Source organism: Leptopilina boulardi, unplaced genomic scaffold (assembly GCF_019393585.1).
Source record: "Leptopilina boulardi isolate dan_hultmark-lab unplaced genomic scaffold, ZJU_Lbou_2.1 LbouV2_30, whole genome shotgun sequence".
Taxonomy (NCBI): Eukaryota; Metazoa; Arthropoda; class Insecta; order Hymenoptera; family Figitidae; genus Leptopilina; species Leptopilina boulardi.
Window position 1 is genome coordinate 2238402 of NW_026137863.1, and position 17309 is coordinate 2255710.

General features: G+C 23.5%; 1 protein-coding gene across 5 annotated transcripts in view; it reads right to left on the reverse strand.

The window, feature by feature from the left end:
- The window catches only part of LOC127282451 (fasciclin-3), a 323057-nt gene that overhangs the window by 6092 nt on the left and 299656 nt on the right, over window positions 1-17309 (reverse strand). For 2 of the 5 annotated variants that reach the window (XM_051306691.1, XM_051306688.1), the window contains exons 2-9: window positions 12320-12646; window positions 11755-11889; window positions 11330-11509; window positions 10824-11008; window positions 10176-10317; window positions 9585-9635; window positions 8521-8634; window positions 53-83 (exon numbers count right to left, since the gene is read on the reverse strand). In XM_051306691.1, the coding sequence (XP_051162648.1) occupies window positions 53-83; window positions 8521-8634; window positions 9585-9635; window positions 10176-10317; window positions 10824-11008; window positions 11330-11509; window positions 11755-11889; window positions 12320-12646 (1165 nt within the window). Of the gene's footprint in view, window positions 1-52; window positions 84-216; window positions 4514-8520; window positions 8635-9584; window positions 9636-10175; window positions 10318-10823; window positions 11009-11329; window positions 11510-11754; window positions 11890-12319; window positions 12647-17309 lie in introns of those variants that run through there. The other 3 variants (XM_051306692.1, XM_051306689.1, XM_051306693.1) reach the window with 3 other exon arrangements.

Genomic DNA, 17309 nt, shown 5'->3' on the forward strand with positions numbered 1-17309 from the left:
AACGGACACAAATTCTCTCAAAAAAAAAATCAAATAAATAATTATTACTCACGATTCACCAATGTTCCTCGATGTTCTACCACCTGTAATAAATTATATTTTATTTATTTTTTCCGTTTGCTTAAATAAAATTCAAGTTTTCCTTTTTTTAAATAAAATTAATTTTGGCGAGGAATTTTACTAAAAATAAAAAAAAATTAAGAGTAAAAAATCAAATTGTATTTAAAACAAATGTTTTATTTCAAAAATCATATAATACCTAAGTATAATATCATAGCGATGAATGAACTTATAATTATTACATACAGCTCTCTATATATTAGTTTTTTTTTCATTTGAATTCTTAGATTAACTCTCGCCTTATCGAGTTTGTATCTACAAATTACAGATACAAAAAAAAATGCTTTTACCCTTTCATTCGTGTTAACATGTTCGCTTACCTATCACTCCAATAATAATAATCGTTCAAAAAATTTTTTTTTTTTTTTTAAATCTAAAAAGCGATTTCCGAACGAGTCTTATAAAAACTAATATTATATATAAATATATGAAAAAAACAGATAAAAAAAATTGCGGATTTCGCTTAGCCCTTCGGGTTAACGATTATTTTTTAAATTCTAAGTCTTGAAAATAATAAACATACGGGTTCGATAAAAAAAAAATATTTTCTGATCGAACTATGTTGACTATAAAATAATTCTAATTATAAATTACTGATTAGAATTCTCTAATTAGAATTAAAACGGTAAAGTCATTTTTCCCAACAAATTATTAAAAAAAACGAAAATTTGATTTTGAAGTTTGAAAATAATAAACGAACCAGTATGTTTATTTTAAACTATAATTAAAAAAAAAGTGATTATGATTTCTGTCCCTGAACTAGTTATGTATATATATATATATTTATATTTATGTATAAAAAGTAAAAATTGGAATTTAGGTGAATTTTGCGTGACAAAAAAAAATGTAATTATTTTTGAGAGAACACCAAATAATTTAAAGTAATTGTTATTATCTATGCTTATTATTAACATAAATATATATATATTTTTTTTATATTTATATATTTATATACTCCATTGTATGGCCAACGATCATGCTTTATCTTTTTTAAATATATTATATAAGTCATCCTTCCGATGTATATACGAGTTTTACAAACTTTCGTTATTAAAAGCCCGCGAGTTACGAGCTTTTTTTGTATTTTTTTTTTTTTTTTTTTTTTTTTTTTTCATCATCATCATCTAAATGTCAAAAGGAATTGACTGGACACGCGCCTTTAAGTTTACGAATAAAAGCATAACGTCGTAAGCATGACCATCGAATGTTAAGTAATTAGTGTTTACAATAATAGATAAAAATCAATTACAAAATAAGTAATATAATATCAATTACCACAATAAATTTTTTTTTTTTGTACATTAAACGTATCCTGCGTAAAGTATTTTTTTTTAACGGTTTGTATTTTTGTATCTCATTTTATTAATATTTAATTTAACGGATTTTTTGGGGGGAAAAAAATGCGAGTATTGGCAGTGATTTTGGACCTTTTTGTATCGAAAAATTCCTTGAGAAAAAACTTATCGCGCGTTTTATTTTTAAAAAGTAGAATGTTCATTGTCCAGTTTTGTATTTTGATGTTTTTCATCTCAGACTTTTTTTTTTTTGTTATTTTATCATAAATTTTTATTTTTAAAGACGGTTTTTAAAATTCTAAATTTGAGATACAATTTCCGTGTCTTAAATAGTGTTTGTTTTTTTTAAAATTATTTTCTTAGACTTTATTTTATATAAGATTGATATTCAGATACGAAGATGCGAAATTTTTTTTTTTCAATGGCTATAAACAACATCCTGATTGTGAATACGTTACAAATACCTATTTGGTAATTAACACTCACATATTATATATATATCTATATTTTTTGTAGTGTGCTATGCACATTACACGTTGTTGAATTAATCATTAACTTTTTTTTTATTCTTTTTTTTTTAAGTAAAACATCACTCTGATTCAAATAGTGTTCTTTTTCTCAAAAAGATTTGAGAGACAGATAACGACAGGTCTCTGGTACTTGTGATTACAAAATTGTTGAAATAAAATTTTAACAAGATGACCAAGTACACGGGACACAGTATATATCATATTTTTTTTTTTTTTCAATCTCATATCGTAGTATTTATAATATTTTAATATTTATATATTTATATATATATTCAATATACAACACGCAGTAATAATGGAAAATTTAATTGCCGGCGAATTTGTTAAATCGAAAGCAAATTTGTCGACAATTATTTTCCATATATCTCATTCGTTTTTTTTCTTTTTTATTTTATATATATATATATAAAAAAAAGGTGTGTGAAATCAAAATTCTTTGTCTAAATAATAGAAGGGGATTAAAAAAAAAAGAAGTGCACAAAAATTGAGAAATTTGAAACTAATCGAAGGTGTGTCCTCTTACGTCATCTTTTTTCGTTTTTTTTTTTTTTTTTAACTGCAGCTATAAGTAAAAATTCACCTGTACAAAAGTACTTATTGTCGAAGGTAATAAGAAATACAAAAAGCTCACGGACTTCTTTTTTTAGTTTTGTTTTAATTTAAACCCGATCGTCCTTTTTTGGCGTTACAGGCAATAAATAAATCATTATATCGAGCGGTGCAAAAAAAAATTCGAAAAATCGTTAATACTAATATTAATCTATATGCTATTTTATTAAAAACAAAACAAAATCTTTTTTTTTTATAATAAATTTTTTGTGCAACTAATTAATAACTTATGTTCTAGAGAGATTCGAAATATGAGACGGTTTTTTTTTTGCGTTAATCACACTAAGTTATAGAAAATTGGATATAGCTGCAAAGTGATGAAAAATTTAGTTTTTCAAACAAACAAACAAAAAAAAAATTGATAAACATTTTATCAAATAAAGGAGATATAATTATTTTCAATAGAAAATTTTTTTTTTTTTAAGTTATAAAAAGGCGAGAGAGAGAAAAAGTCTTTTTTTGCATTAAGAGGCAAAAATCCTCTTTCGAAAGCTATCTTATGGAATGTATCTATGGTTAGGTTTTTCTTTCGCTTCTGTAAACCTAAAACAAACATCGATTTTTTTTCCCATTCTTTTTGAATATAATTTTGATTTTTCAAAAATTTTTACATTTTCTTTGGATTCAAATTTAAGTAATTTTCCGTATAGAAAAAATTTTTTTCATTTGAAAAAAATGTGATTTTTGTTAAAAAAAAAAAAAATAAAATATCAAAAAATCTGATTATATTCAAAATTGGGAAAATGTAGAAAAAATTTTCGATATTGCGTATGTTTCCCTATAGAAGTCGTTACAAAAATTTAACTATTTTTTTTTTTAGTTTAGTTTAGTGCTATTTAAATTTCTTACAAATTGCAAAAAGGTAAGAGTTGTATACGTTAAAAAGTTTTTTTTTTTTTTAATTGTGTAAAATCTAATTACGATTCATCGAAAAATCGTAATACGATTTGACAAAAAAATTGAAAGATTCTTTTTCTTCATAGTTTCAAAAATCTTTCATTTTTCAACTAAGAGAGAATTTTTCGACGAATTTTAAATTTACCCGATTTATTTACCCCCTTTCCCTATTATTATTATTATTATTATTATAATTATTATTATTATTATAATTATATCATATCGTCGAAAAACTGCAAGTAGTTTTTTTATTCTTTACAAATCTGTGTTAATACTTAAGTTTAATTTAACTAAATTATAGTTAAGGAAAGACCACGAAAGTCTCCGCACAATGTGGCGTGATGTCTTTTTCTCTTTTAACTATTTACATGTTCACGAATTGACGAAAAAAAAGAATTAGAGAAAAAAATTTACGTTCGGCTGCTTCGATTTTTCTATTTTCTCAATTCTTTTCTTTTGCATCATTATTTATCATCATGTCGTCATGTTGAAAGAAAAATTAATTAACTTCTCACACCCATGGTATGTACACTGTTTTTACTAAAAAAAAAAAAATAATTCTTTGAAAAAAAAATGTACTAGTGAATCGTAACAGACGAACGTAATTGCTGATCAAGAGAAATTCAAAATCACGACGGATGCCAATTAAAAAAAAAAAAAAAAAAAAAAAAAAAAAAACAATTATCAAAATATTAAAAAAAAATTTATAGAAAAGAAAAAAATTTCTTTTGGGCATTTTTTTTTGTCTATCAGCAATTTTGAAACGTCGTCACTGACTGGAGATAAAAAAAAAACAAACAAACAAAAAAAATTATTAAAAAAAAATTGTTGATTTTTAAACTGGCGTATCCGTTTTTTCGTCCTTTTTGTGCTTCATATCAGCACGTCCGTTGATGTACTCGTTGCTCGCGTGAATTGGATTCTCTTGGCCACCATGTGGGATTTTCTCGTTTTTGATGTAGGGGGAATCTTCGTGGTCTTCGTCATCATCACCGGGCGTAATATGCGCCTCACTTCCAGCGCCAACACCACCAGCAGCTTCTTCATCTCCACGGCGTCTCGCTGTAACAAGCATTGCCACGATCGGTCAAGGCACAAGTGTGGTTTTTTTGTTTTTTTTTTTTGTTTTTTTTTTCAATTAAAAATTAGAAACAAAATTATTAATTTTTATCACAAAATTTTTTTAGTAACCAAAATTAGTATTAACAGTGAAAAAATAATTTACAAAAAATTTGCGAGGAACAATATTTGTCAAAGCATTTATTTCGATTTTTAAATTTTTTATTCTAAAAAATTTTTTATTTTATTTTTTTTATTCTAGATTAAATTAAATTTTATTTATAAATTACATTTAAATAATTGCGAAAATTTTATAGAGAAATAAATACTTTGACGATTTTTTAGTTTTGATTTTTGTCCTTGGAAAATAATAATTAGAAATGAGAAAAATTTTTAAACACAATTTTTTTATATATATATATAGTGCAAAAGATGAAAATGATTTGGTTGCACTTTGTTAGAACATCATTTAGGAAAATTACTGTTTTTCCAATAAATAAAAAATTAATTTTTTTCAGTGATGACAAAAATTCTTACCATGTGAAAAAGCACATTCATGTAATATAAAAATGCATGCTCTTTTTTGCTTACCCCCCCGCAAAAAAAAAAATAAAAAATTTTTTGAGAAGTTTTTAACTCTCCTTAGATGAAAAATGATTTTAAAAAATTGATTTTTTTTGTAACCACGATTCTAACGAAAATAGGAAAAGAATTGAAGAAGAGAAATTTATTTTATTCGAAATAATCGATTAATAAAAAAAGGGCGGTGTTTCAATTTGCTTCTTACCTCCAAAAGGAAAAACACCAACCGTAGAATTTTTTAATTTAAAAATAATAAAAAAAATTAAAATTCCATTTTTTGGTACAAATAAAAAAAAAAATATTGGTTAAAATAATAATTTAAAAAATTTTTTAATACTGATAATTTATCCTGATTTTTTGAAAACTTTTCGAAAATTAATACACTTGCAACAGATTAATATTGGAAAAAATTAATTAACTTGTTTAGAATACTGAAAACATGTTAATATTTTTTTTTTTCAGTAATATTTGTTAGAAATTATTTGAAAGCATTAATATTAATTAATTAGTGAATATATTAACAGTTGTTAATAAAGATTAATAAGTAATGAGTAAATTAATTAAAATGTTACAATGAATATACATTGAGAATTTATAAATAATTAATGAGAAATTGGAAATTCAGTTTTAAATTTTTTATAAAGATAACATTTTTTGTAAATTATTAAAAATTAATTTAAAAAAAATTAAAAAAAAGTTTTTAATTTTTTATAAAGATAAAATTTTTTGTAAATTATTAAAAATTAATTAAAAAAAAAAAAAATTGGATAATAAAATCCTAAATTGAAGTGAAATAAAGAAAAAATTTTCTAAATTACAAAATAAAAATAGTAATTAAAAATAAAAACAAAAATAAAAATAAAATAAAAATAAAATTGAATATTAATTAATAAAAAGGGAAAAAAATCTTTAAGAAAACATTAAAGGAAATAAGTATAGCAAAAATGAAATGAAAAAAGTAAAATGTATCAAATAGATGATTCAGTTATTGTATTAGTTTCTGTATTGTATTCTCATCAGTAGTTACTGTATGATTCTATATATATATATATATATATATATATATATTGGAAGGTGAATCAGTTTATCCATTTGTCCAAAAGCTGCTGAATAGAGCACTAATCAGTATGATAAACAGATTGACTTATTGTAACATTCACAGGCATTTCATTGGCACTAAAACGTATCAGTCGAAGCGTATGAGAATTGTGAGTAAATGTAAAGCAACTTGATCATGATGATGTGGCGCATCTATTCAACAACAATATTGCTTCTAATCAACATTGCCGATAGAATAGAAATATAAAGCGAGAATTTCGAATCATGCTTGAATTATTAGATAATATTAAAATGAAATTTAATTTAAAAATTTGATGTTCGATAATTGAAAAATTAAATTAAAAAAAAAAAATTCAATTCGAAGTGGTCCACACTTGCCTTCGCCGATAACGGTTGCTTGTTACTCTTTTTTCAGGACAATTTTTTTTTTTCTATCTCGAATCGTCGTCCGTTGTTTCATTTGTTTTTCAATTATACAAGTACCTGATTAGTACATGCAGAATAATTGTATATAAATAAAGAAAATATAAGCTATATTAAGAGAAGCATGCATCACATTCTTCATTCTATTTTCGACGTTTTCTTTTTTTTTTGGAAATTGATCTACGGCTATTATTTTTCCTCTTGGCGCAAGTTGCGAGGTAGTAGAAAATGCAAAATAAATCCTCAGAAACACACCGTTTCGAATTGTTTACGACGAAGGTTATTGCGATAAGTTTTCTTTTCTCTCAAAACTTGAGATTAATTATTCAATGCAATTTTTGGGTGAAACTTTCGTTTTTTTTTTTTTTTTTTTTTACTTTTTACGGGAAAAAAATTTAGAAAACAAATTTTGATGAAAAAAATTGAATTTTTTGTTTTTATTAATTATTAAATGAATACGAATTGCAATGTGAGAAAATTAATTTATGATCCGGGATTTTTACATTTTCTATTATAAATTAATTTCGTCAAACATTCCATAATTTTTTCGTTTTTTGTGAGTGAAAAATATTTTTATAAAAAAAAAAAAAAAAAAAAAAAAAATGCTGCAAAAATTCCATGCTGGATATTGACGTTATTTAAAAAATTTTATACATGGAACAATAAATACTAAGGGACATAATTATCAGTGACATAGCCATATAATTAATTTTTTAAAGAGAATATTCACTTTTTTTTAAAATATAATTTAGAATTGAAATAAAAAAACCAGAAAAATTAAAATACAAATTTTTTTTACATAATTAAAACATTGAAAAAAAGGAAGTATTTTTTTTTAATAAATATTTTCTATTAATTAAAAATAAAAAAAAGTAGAGAAATTTTCTTTTTTTTTCAATGTTATGTCACTGATTTTCTAGTTTAAAAATATTTTTACACACTACTTATTAGAGTGGTCCAAAAAAATATCTTGGAAATTTTTAATTGATTTTTAAAAATTCTTTTTAATCTTTAGATTTTTTGAATTTTTTTTTTTTTGAACCATTCGATGTATTTTGGATGAGTCGGACAAATATTGTAAGATGTGATGGAACAAAAAAAATATATATATACATGATTGCGATTAAACAGCGCGAGCATATTAAATTAAAAGGGGTTGCTGTCTGAGGTGACTTACCCCTGGACAGTGTTTTGCCTAGTACATGGAATCGCACGGTAAATGTTGGTGTTTCTCCATTGTCTTTACTTGGCCCGACTTGCATGCTGTCCTATCGTTTAGCGGCACAACACACAAGACATTGTATACATAAAAGTAATAATAACTAGCAAAAATCGACGATTAAAAAAAAAAATACCCAAATCATTAATTTTAATTCTACTTCTCAAATTTTTATTATATTTAAATTATATTCCAATGTCTCGTTTTTCTCATTTATTTTTTTTTCAATAAATAAAAGAAAAATAATTTTACCAAAAATTTTTTTTTTTGCATTAAATTATTATCGTTTAAAAATTTCAATTTTTATAGCTAAAAACAGAATTTTTTATTTAAAAATCAAAAATAGAAATTTTTTTCTAATTTTTTCTCCCTTTTTAAGAATTAAGACTTGAGAGAAAGTTGAATAATATATATATAAAAAAAGCTCACAATAAAAACTATCTATGGATAAATTATTTGTAAATTTAAATAACGGTGTCTTTTTTTTTCTCTTTCTATGCAAAAATAATGACACAATATGCACGTTTAACGAGAGCAGCACACTTGCGAGATAATTTGGTATTCTCATCACAATTTACCTGCAGCTTGTATAATTTTTTTTTTTTTTTTTTTTTTATATATAGAGAGCTGAGAAATTATTCAGGGGGAAGAGAAAAAAAAATCTATACGTAATATCAAAAAAGTTAATAGAGAATCAATTTTTTTTTGTCACGTTATTGACACTCACCTGCAAAGCACCAGCGACCAGTTGCACGGGCAAATATGACGAGGAATATTGCGAGAATTAAAATCACCACTCCTATAACGATTCCAATAATTGATCCAGCGTCAAGGTCTACACCTGAAAAATTATAGAAGAATTTTAATTACTTTGCGGACAAAAAAAAAAAAAAAATTATATCCCTAATGAACAATTTTTACCATTTTGAAAATTATTAATGTAAATTATTACGTTCATTGTGGAAAAAATGTTTCTTTTCAAAAAGGAAAAAAAAATTTTAAATTAGAAAAATTTGTTTTCAATTAATTTTGTGGTTTAATTTTTCTTCATTCATTGAAATTAAAAAAAAAGATAACTAGCGAAAAATTAGCACAACAAACACGATAGCTTTTTTTCAGACAAAATTTTTCTTTTTCAAAGCAAACATTAAAAAGCTTGTTAAAAATAACGTTAACAAAAAAAAATTAAATAAATAAAAGAAATGACAGGAAAAAAAATTTCCTGTAGAAAATCCTTTCTTTTTTTTTGCAAAATCTGCGAAAATTAATAACACTGCACACAGAGATAAAAAGTTAATTAAACTATAGAAAAAAATAGATAAGCTCACAATGAAATCTTTATTTAACTTTGAAAAAAAAATGCAATTCAATTAAAAACCATCCCAACGATTTTGATTATATTTTTCATTGTGTTCTCATCTGAGTCTTCAAAAGGCTTTTTTTTTTCTCTCTCTCTCTCTACTTGTGAAAATATGTTTCATTTCTCTACATGAAATTTTCCTGTGAAAATTATGTTCACTTAAAAAAATATTGAAAATTTTATTTTAATTATTAAATTAAGACGTAAATAAATTAATTTACAATTTTTCAGGCGCTAAAAATTAAATATATTATAATTAAATTAATTTATAATTTAATTAATGATAACAATATATTTTTCTGTTATATAATTAGTATTTTGTAAAAAAATTAAATTGTTAAAAAAAAAAAAATTGAAAAATTATTTTTCACACGAAACTTTCATACAGAGAGTTATAAATGCTTGGAAATAAAATTGAAAAATGACATTACCTAGTGCGTGCATGTGTTCGGAGAGCTTACCATAGAAGTGACTTAAGGGTCCTGCGTGAGCATGCGAAAATTTGCCATTAGACAAAATCTCGAAATTTGCTCCGAAAAACAATTAATATTGTCATAAAAATTTTATCGCAATAAAAATAGATTTTATTTACTTATTTTTTCTTAAAAAAAATTTTCCATTTTTTTCTTTAATCGCTAAGACAGTGTTTTTTTTTTTATTAGAAAATCAGAATTTTTTTTTTCGACACTGAAATTTTTTATTTTTAGTTTAAATTGACTTCAATTTTCTAAACATTTGATAATAGTATTAAATTACCTAATTGTTAATAATTTAAATTAATAATTAATTTTTTATTATCAAATAAATATTTTTCTAAGTAAATTCGTGTAAATATTTTTAGTCACTGTTACTGTTACTGTTAGTCACTTATTGTGAAATAAGTGGTGGAAATATTTTTTTGAAAAAGTGCCGAATTGTGAAGAAAAGCAATTTTTTGTATTTGCGTCAAAAAAAGTGATTTCTGTGCATCACATTGAATAGGGATTTTTTCTATGAAAGCAAAAGAAAGAAAAATTCATTACCTGGTGGTTCAGCAGAAGTGGAAATTTTGATTTCATAAGTTTCAGTTCCTTCATTATTTTTAGCATTTAAAAGATATCTCTTTTCGGTGTCACTTTTTTGTACGCTGTCAATTGTCAAAATTGCGGTCCATCTTCCTTTTCCCTGAAAAAAAATTGATTTGATTAGATTTCGTTTTTTGATTTTTTCTCACATATTTGTTTTTAATAAATATTATTTAAGTGAATATTTCTTGTGTAGAAATGAAAAGAAGGAAAATGAAAATTAAAAATAAGTATTCAATAATGGAAATTAAATTAGCATGGAAAATATAAGGTTGCGCTACGTCACTCTTGACTATTTTGGACTGACATTTAAAACTATTGTTTGAATCCAGTGGAATTTCATTACAGTCTCACGAGAGGGTTTTGGAGTTTCACACACGACGACAGGGACAGAGTAGAAAATACGAGAATTGATACGGACTAAGGAACACAAAGAGAGAGAGAGAGAGAGAGGCAATATCAAATTTCAAGTCCCAACTTTATTCACATAGAGACAAGACTGTATTGTCAACCACAGGAATAAAAAAAAGGAAACTAAAAAGAGAATTTCAAATAAGAATTGACTGTTTGAATTTCAATTGTATCGAAAGAAGAAATTTTACTTACAGCTTCAATGGGAGTGTTTGTCTGAAGTCGATTTGTCGAGTCCGCGGCTCCTGCTTGAATTGATTCCGAATCCACGATCCACGTGAAATAAGGTTGAGGATTTGCCTCAATGGTCACGTTCACGACTCCTTGTTGTCCGACGACATATCCAAAACGCTCCTTCACAATTTGTGGTTGAGGTGGGACTATGGAAAAATAATTTTCATTGACAAAAATCTTTTTTTCTTCTATTTTTTTCATAAAAAAATATTAATTACCAAATGAACTATGGAAAAATAATTTTCATTGACAAAAATCTTTTTTTCTTATATTTTTTTTAATAAAAAAATATTAATTACCAAATACCAAAAAAAAAACAAAACATTAAAATTTTCTTAAAGAATAAAAAAATAATCAAAATAATAATTAGAATTTAGTAAAAAAAAATTTGAATTTGAAATAGAATTCCAAAAAAAGAAGAATAATGTAAATTTATTTTGTGGTTTTCTTTATATATATATACTTACAGGTGACATCGAGAGTCATTTGTGATTCTAGTGGTCGATCTAGAGCAATGTGAGTGGCAATGCATTTTACTTCTTTGCCATGATCGGTCCATTCTAAGCTTCTCGTGACGTTTTGCATACCCTGATCCGATTCTGAATTTCCAAAGTAAGACCTTTCTTCGCTACTCAATTTCTCATCCCCTGTGGGAAGAATAGATTTTCATTTTAATTAAATTTCCATTAAACATTAAAGTTACATTAAATATATTAAATTAATAAAATTCAACTAAATTTAAATTCTATATTTATTTTTCTCAATTTTATTATAATTATTATAAATATTTCTTTCATTTCACATTAATTATATCAGTGGTAAAAAATAATTTTTTTTTTCCTAGCTAAAAAAAAATTTTTTTTTTTATTGATTTTGGAAAAAAGAAACTCACCAAGATAAATGCTGACATTTGCTGATGGTTTTCCACCAAGTGCACTGCAGCTTATCTCCAATTTTTCCCCTCTTTTGTAACTGCGAATACCACTTGCGCTTGGACTCAATTGAAGTTGTGGTTGTCGAGGTGGTCCTGTAAATTAAAAAAATTTGTAGATTATATTTTTTTTAATATTACAAATGCAATTTATAATTAAATTTTCAGTTTTTTCATTTAAGATTTACAGAACAAACAAGAAATTAATTAACAATTAAAAAAAAAAAAAAAAAGATTTTCCAAAACAAAATTTCTATGCGAATTTAATTACAGAATAAATAAAGGTAATAAAATTGAAAATTTTCTGATAATATAATAAAATAAGGGGAAAAAAAACAAGTAATTTTTTTTTAATTGAATAAAAATTGCAAATTAATTGAAAATTAATTGATAAATTAAAAAAAAAATTAATAAATTTTTAAAAAATTAAAAATTAATAAATTTCAAAAAGAATTGAAAACTAATTGAGAAATTAAATAAAAAAAAAATTGAAAAACTAAAAAAGAAGAAAATTTTTTTCACTCACTTGCAATGACAATTTTTGTCTCTCCTGTCGATTCGTAACTACTGCCCTTTGGTAAAAGTGAACATCTAAAGAGACCATCGTTACTTTCTTTAATTCTTGAGATTAAAATATCACAGTCTCCTTTATCGAGTCCAGTACCAAGATATTTAATATCACCACTCATATAATTTTCAGTATTTGCAATCACCAATGATCCTTCATTTGGAATTTCAATTCGACAATGCGTTAATTGTGTTGGCATTCGGCATCGAATTCGTAAACTGTCACCAACTCGTACTGCAGCTTGATTTTTCGGTTCTATCTCAACTTTACCACCCAATTGCGCAGCTGAAAAAAAAAAACAACAACAAATTAATTAATATACAAAAAAATAAAATTTTTCTTAATTATATTTTTAATCATTAAATTATTATTAATTTTTTTAGCAAAAAATATTTTTTTATTCATTAAATTATTATTTTTTTTTTTTTACAAAAAATATTTTTTTAATTAAAAAAAAATATTTTTAATAAAAAAGAAATATTTTTTTAATAAAAAAAAAAAATTTTTTTTTATTTATTTTAAAAATATATATTTAAAATGTCAATGAATCTTTGCAGTGGAAGATTTTTAATTAATAACTTGATTATTAAATCTGAGAGCTAATGGTAGTTTTGAAATTTTGTCCTATGACTAAAAGTTACATTGTATTTTAATTGAGAATGTCAGGGCTCGATAATTAATTATCACGATGATATTATAGACGAGGCTTGACAAAGGGAATTTCATATGTTAAGGAGAGAGAGAGAGAGGGGGGGGGGGAATTTTATCGGTACACTAACCTAGTTATTAAAATCTCATCAACAATGTTCCACATTAGAAGATTAATTATCAATAGTACTATAATAGTAATTTCTTTTACATAATAATAATAATAATAATACTAATAATAATAATACTACTACTACTACTACTACTACTACTACTACTAATAATAATAATAATAATAATAATAATAATAATAATAATAATAATAATAATAATAATAATAATAATAATAATAATAATAATAATAATAATAATAATAATAATAATTATTATTACTATTATTATTATTATTATTTTATATTTTGTAAAAATAATTTTTAATGTAATAATTTATAATTATGATTGTTATTTTAAAAATTAATATCACTTTTTTCAGTTTGAAAATAATAATAATTTTAGTAAATTAAATTTTTTTTTTAATTTACCCCCTATGAATTTGTAATTAAATGAAAAAAGAATCACCGGAAAAATGAGTTTTCTCGGAAGACGTGTGCGGGAAGAGTTGAAGAAAAAAAAAAAATGATGAAGTAAAAGGGTTATGGTGCTGGGCACATTTTTTATTCCCCGGGTCCCAGGACAAATAACAGTCGAGGTAACTATCCAGAACGTTGAATGAAGAGAACAGAACTGGAAGGATATGTTTTTTTTTTCATTTTGTAAAAAAAAATAAAGTGAAAAAAAATATGGGAAATGAAATATTTGATGAGGTATATGAGTGCGAAAAAAAAGAATATTAAAAAAAAATGAATTTTTCAAGATCAAAGTACTTTTTCCTCTATATTTTGTTTATTATTTATTTTTTTGTATTTTTTGAAAACAAAATTTTCTCTGTTTATAATTAGGAAAATTATTATTCAATGTTCGGTAATTTATACTAAATATTGATTTTAAGTAAAATCTCGAATATATATATATATATATACATACACAAATCATCGCATCTGTTACTGTGGTTTTGTGCTCACATTAGATCGTGACGTCGCGTCGTCTCGATAATGAATTGATAGCTTCAAAATTTAATTAGAGAGTTACGATTCAATGATTTATTTTACTTTTTGTTTTCTCTATTTTCAGATTAAATTTTTTTTTTTTAATTGTTTCGTTATTTTTTTTTTTTTATGAATTTACCATAAATTATTAAATCCGCAGTATTTTCAAAGTTTACACATTTTGCATGAAATTGATTTAATCCAATTCGCTGAACAGCATCATCATTCTTATCATGAATAACACGTCATCGATTTGTTAAATACATTTAATATTTCAGTGAATTTAAATAAATCAATAATAATAAAAAAAAAATACGATAGGAATAATTTTAGCTGTATTGAAAAAAAAATTTATTTAATTCAAATTTACTCGATTACTTGACTAAAATAAATATTTACTTGAACCAAATAATTTTTTATTTTGTATTAAATAAATTTCGAAACAATAATTTTTGTATTTGAAACAAATATCTCAAATAATAATTATTTGATACAAAGAAATAATTATTTGATAACAATAAATAATTGTTTGATACAAATAAATAATTATTTGATACAAATAAATAATTTATTTGATACAAATAAATAATTTATTTGATACCAATAAATATTTATTTGATATAAATAAATAATTATTTGATATCAATAAATAATTATTTGATACAAATAAATATTTATTTGATAATACTAAAGTAATCGAATATTTGAATCAAATAAATTTTTTTTTTCCCAGCGCATAATCAACGAATTTAGAAGTAAAAAAAAAAAATTTTTTTCCTCCTTTCACATTATATTTATTTAAAACTGAAGTTTTAGGATGAAAAACAATTGCATCCTCATTTATGGAGTTTATCTTTGTAATTAAAAAAAAAATGTCGACACAATTTTATTTTTAAATTTCTTAAAAAAAATTTTTTAGTTGATGCGAAGCAAAGTCGGCATTAAAATTTAATCTAATAAAAAAAAGTTTCCCTTCGCTAGAGAAGAGCTACCTGCCCAGACCAATTATTTTCTCATTACAACACTTCGGTGTGTAAACCTTCATTTCTAACTTTGTTGATATTTTTGTTTTTTTTTTCCTACCCTCTTGGCAAAAAACAAATGCAAAATATGAAAAGAAGATGAAATTTTTAGAAAAGAGTTTTAAAAACAAAAATGTGAAACAATAACTTTTAGTTAAATTTTCTTAAAAATAAATAATATTTTTATAAAAAAAATAATAATAATTTTTATATAATAAAATTATTTTCAAGAAATTTATTATTTTATTTATTTAAATAAACAAATATAAAAAATTGAAAAACATTTTTTTATGCAATTAATTTATTTATTTAAATGAATGCAATTATTTTCTTTTTTTTAAATTGAGAAATAAAAGTTTTTTTTCATTTTCAAATTTTCATTAAATATATATGCAAAATGGCATTGTTTTCGAAGTTTATATATAAAATCGTGAGATTTTCCCATGGGGTATATTTTATTTTTAAAAAGAAAATACCAAATTCGATGCTTAAGCATTCAGAGATTAAAATTCTACAGCAAAATCGTCCATTTGAGGCGACTGTATTTGGCTCTTAGTTGAAAATCGTTTCGGTAAGTTGGGCAAACGAGAGGATTCCCCAGGCACAATAATCCCCCGTTTTTGGTTTGATATCTACTGTAATCTGAATTTCCCGGGGAAATTTGCAATTTTCCACACTGGCCTTGACTAAATATTCAATTGAATTTTTTCAGCGGTTTTTTATAAGAAAAAAAAATATAAACTCTTATTTATAAAATTATAATTATAAATTATATAATTATAAAATTATTATTATTATTATTATTATTTTTTTTATAAATTATAATTATAAAACTATAATTATAAATTATAATTATAAAACTATAATTATAAAATTATAATTATAATTATAATTATATATAATTTATTATATTCAAAAGTTAATATTTATTTTATTATATAGGTATTATAATTATAATTTATAAATGTAATTATAATTTACAGATTAGTCGGCTTCTTGTTAATTTTTCGTCTATTGTAAATTTGTAAAATTGGACGTAAATAAAAAAAAAATGCGTGCAACAGACAGTGTAGAAAATTGTATAAAGAGATAAAATAGGATTTAAAATATTTGAACAATTTAATATTTTGAAAAATAAGAAAATTCATGTCCTGTATATTTTTAATTTTTTTTCCAAGCATGAATATTACATTCCATGAATTCTTCGTTCCGGAGTTTTAATTCCCTGATGCGGAAGTTAACTTTTTTTTTGTATTTTATATGTATATATATATATAGAACAAGTAACACGACGAGAAATAATGAGGAAAATATATTCTTAAATATATATATATATATATGAACCCAGTAATTGTTTTTAGCCGTTTTAAAAATTTAAAAAAAAAATTGTATAATTTTGAAATTTTTTTCTACTTAAATTATTTGTGAGATTTTTATTATACAAATTTTAATTTATTATTTTTTATTTGGAAAATTAATTTTTTTTTTTCATAATCAAAAGTAAATATATATACTTTTCATTAAAATTGTATTTATTTAAATAATAATGGAAGTGTAATTTTATTGTTGGAAGCTTGACGATGGGAAAATATAAAAGAACTTTTGTGTTTCATGGGAAATTTCGAAATAACTAAATACGGTTAGTTCAGTTGTTCAGTGTACCGAAAGTGCAACGTTAACAGGGAATCAGGGTGGCGTGTAAACACATGATGTCACTGAAAGCATTGCAGATTTAGAGATGCCACTTTCAAAAGTCTCATCCCCATAGGAATGTCCAGTGGTTTTCACTGTGAGAAACTTCCTTCGTATCCTATATACATTACGTCAGCGTTTCTGGACCAGTCAATAATACAACAAAATGCCTTTTGTACTTTTCTTTCTTCTCAAGTATTTCCCATTCTTTTCAAATACCCGTATTAATAAAAAAAAAAAATTATTCCAGTATTTTTTATTTTATTTTTTTTTTTTTTGAATTTTTTTCTATTTATTTTTGTATTTGGCGATTTTAATTCACTCAGAAAAAAATTCGTTTGAAGCAACCAAATTTTGGTTAAATCAACAAAATAAATGCAGTTAACCAAACATTTGGTTGCATAAACCAAACGTTTATTTAGCTCAATCAAATTTTTTTTTTGTTCAAAAAATTTATTAAAATAAACCAAACAGTTATTT